The sequence below is a fragment of the Myotis brandtii genome, unplaced genomic scaffold (assembly GCF_000412655.1).
Source record: "Myotis brandtii unplaced genomic scaffold, ASM41265v1 scaffold975, whole genome shotgun sequence".
NCBI classification, from domain to species: Eukaryota; Metazoa; Chordata; class Mammalia; order Chiroptera; family Vespertilionidae; genus Myotis; species Myotis brandtii.
In genome coordinates, this window is record NW_005372049.1 from 186,909 (window position 1) to 189,066 (window position 2,158).

Genomic DNA, 2,158 nt, shown 5'->3' on the forward strand with positions numbered 1-2,158 from the left:
ACAGCCCGCAGGCTCCGGGGCTGAGACCTGGGCAGCCTGGGGCACGTGACTCACCCCCAGTGGGCCTTCACCCACCCTGGCTTCCTGCTCTAAGCATCTCCTGCAGAGAGGGAGGGACAGGGACCCCCGGCCTGGGTGGCCACATCTGGTGTGGGAGGGAACTACCCAGTTGCCTGACCTCCCCCCGCACCCACACACACACTCACATAGTCACACACATTCACACACACACACATACACACACACTCACTCAGTCACACACACACACATACTTACATAGTCACAGACATTCACACACACTCTCTCTCACACACACACACACACACTTTTTAAAAAAATATATTTTCTGTTGATCTCAGAGAGGAAGGCAGAGGGAGAGAGAGAGAAACATCCATGATGAGAGAGAATCATGGACCGGCTGCCTCCTGCACGCTGTTCACACACACTCACACACACATACACACTCACTCACATAGTCACACACACACAGACACACACACACACACTTACATAGTCACAGACATTCACACACACACTCACACACACACACACACTTTTAAAAAATATATTTTCTGTTGATCTCAGAGAGGAAGGGAGAGGGAGAGAGAAAGAAAAACATCCATGATGAGAGGGAATCATGGACCGGTTGCCTCCTGCACGCCCCCCACTGGGGATCGAGCCCACAACCCGGGCATGTGTCCTGACCGGGAATCGAACCCCAACCTCCTGGTTCATAGGTCAGCGCTCAACCACTGAGCCACCCCGGCCGGACTCTAGTCTGTTCTTTGAAATGATGGTCACGTCCTCTAAGCTGGTTTCATCGTCCATAATGGGCCCCAGCCTCGAGTTTGAGGAATAATATATCAGACGCGGGGTCAGGCTCCTGGGCCTCCACACCTGGTGGGGTTCCCTGGGGCCGGGGACCCTGCCCTGAGCCGCCCCCTCTCTTGGCGCCGGGTCAGGCTCCTGGGCCTCCACACCTGGTGGGGTTCCCGGGGGCCGGGGACCCTGCCCTGAGCCGCCCCCTCTCCCCGCCAGCTCTACAATGGGACCCTCAAGCGGGAAGCCGACAACCGGCGCTTCAGCTCCTACAGCCAGATGGAGAACTGGGGCCGCCCCCTCGCGGTGGGCCTTGTTCCCAGGTGGGCCTTGTCCCCAGGTGGGCCTCGTCCCCAGCTGGGCCTTGTCCCCAGGTGGGCCTTGTTCCCAGGTGGGCCTTGTCCCCAGGTGGGCCTCGTCCCCAGCTGGGCCTTGTCCCCAGGTGGGCCTTGTTCCCAGGTGGGCCTTGTCCCCAGGTGGGCCTCGTCCCCAGGTGGGCCTTGTCCCCAGGTGGGCCTCGTCCCCAGCTGGGCCTTGTCCCCAGGTGGGCCTTGTTCCCAGGTGGGCCTTGTCCCCAGGTGGGCCTCGTCCCCAGCTGGGCCTTGTCCCCAGGTGGGCCTTGTTCCCAGGTGGGCCTTGTCCCCAGGTGGGCCTCGTCCCCAGCTGGGCCTTGTCCCCAGGTGGGCCTTGTTCCCAGGTGGGCCTTGTCCCCAGGTGGGCCTCGTCCCCAGCTGGGCCTTGTCCCCAGGTGGGCCTTGTTCCCAGGTGGGCCTTGTCCCCAGGTGGGCCTCGTCCCCAGGTGGGCCTTGTCCCCAGGTGGGCCTCGTCCCCAGGTGGGCCTTGTCCCCAGGTGGGCCTCGTCCCCAGGTGGGCCTTGTCCCCAGGTGGGCCTCGTCCCCAGGTGGGCCTTGTCCCCAGGTGGGCCTCGTCCCCAGGTGGGCCTTGTCCCCAGGTGGGCCTCGTCCCCAGCTGGGCCTTGTCCCCAGGTGGGCCTTGTCCCCAGGTGGGCCTTGTCCCCAGCTGGGCCTCGTCCCCAGCTGGGCCTTGCCCTGGCTCTCTCCAGGGCAGGTGTAGCCGTGCCAGCTTGGATGTGCAAAGATGACGTCCCAACCCCTGCCCCAGGGCCCCTGTAACCACCCCACGGCCACTCCCCACAGGATCTGCAGTGAGGACATTGAGTGCAGCGGGCTGACCATCCCCAAGGCCGTGCAGTACCTGTGCTCCCAGGACGAGAAGTACCAGGCCATCGGGGCCTACTACATCCAGCACACCTGCTTCCAGGACGAGTCGGCCAAGCAGCAGGTACCTGGCCGCACACCAGGCCCGGCCCCGCCCCCGC

General features: G+C 63.3%; 1 protein-coding gene across 1 annotated transcript in view; it reads left to right on the forward strand.

Annotated features, from left to right (window-relative positions):
* PKP1 (plakophilin 1) overlaps positions 1 to 2,158 on the forward strand; it is a 22,503-nt gene that overhangs the window by 12,005 nt on the left and 8,340 nt on the right. Inside the window, 2 exon segments of the mRNA XM_014533390.1 lie at positions 1,039 to 1,125; positions 1,894 to 2,121. Coding sequence (XP_014388876.1) covers positions 1,039 to 1,125; positions 1,894 to 2,121 — 315 coding nt within the window.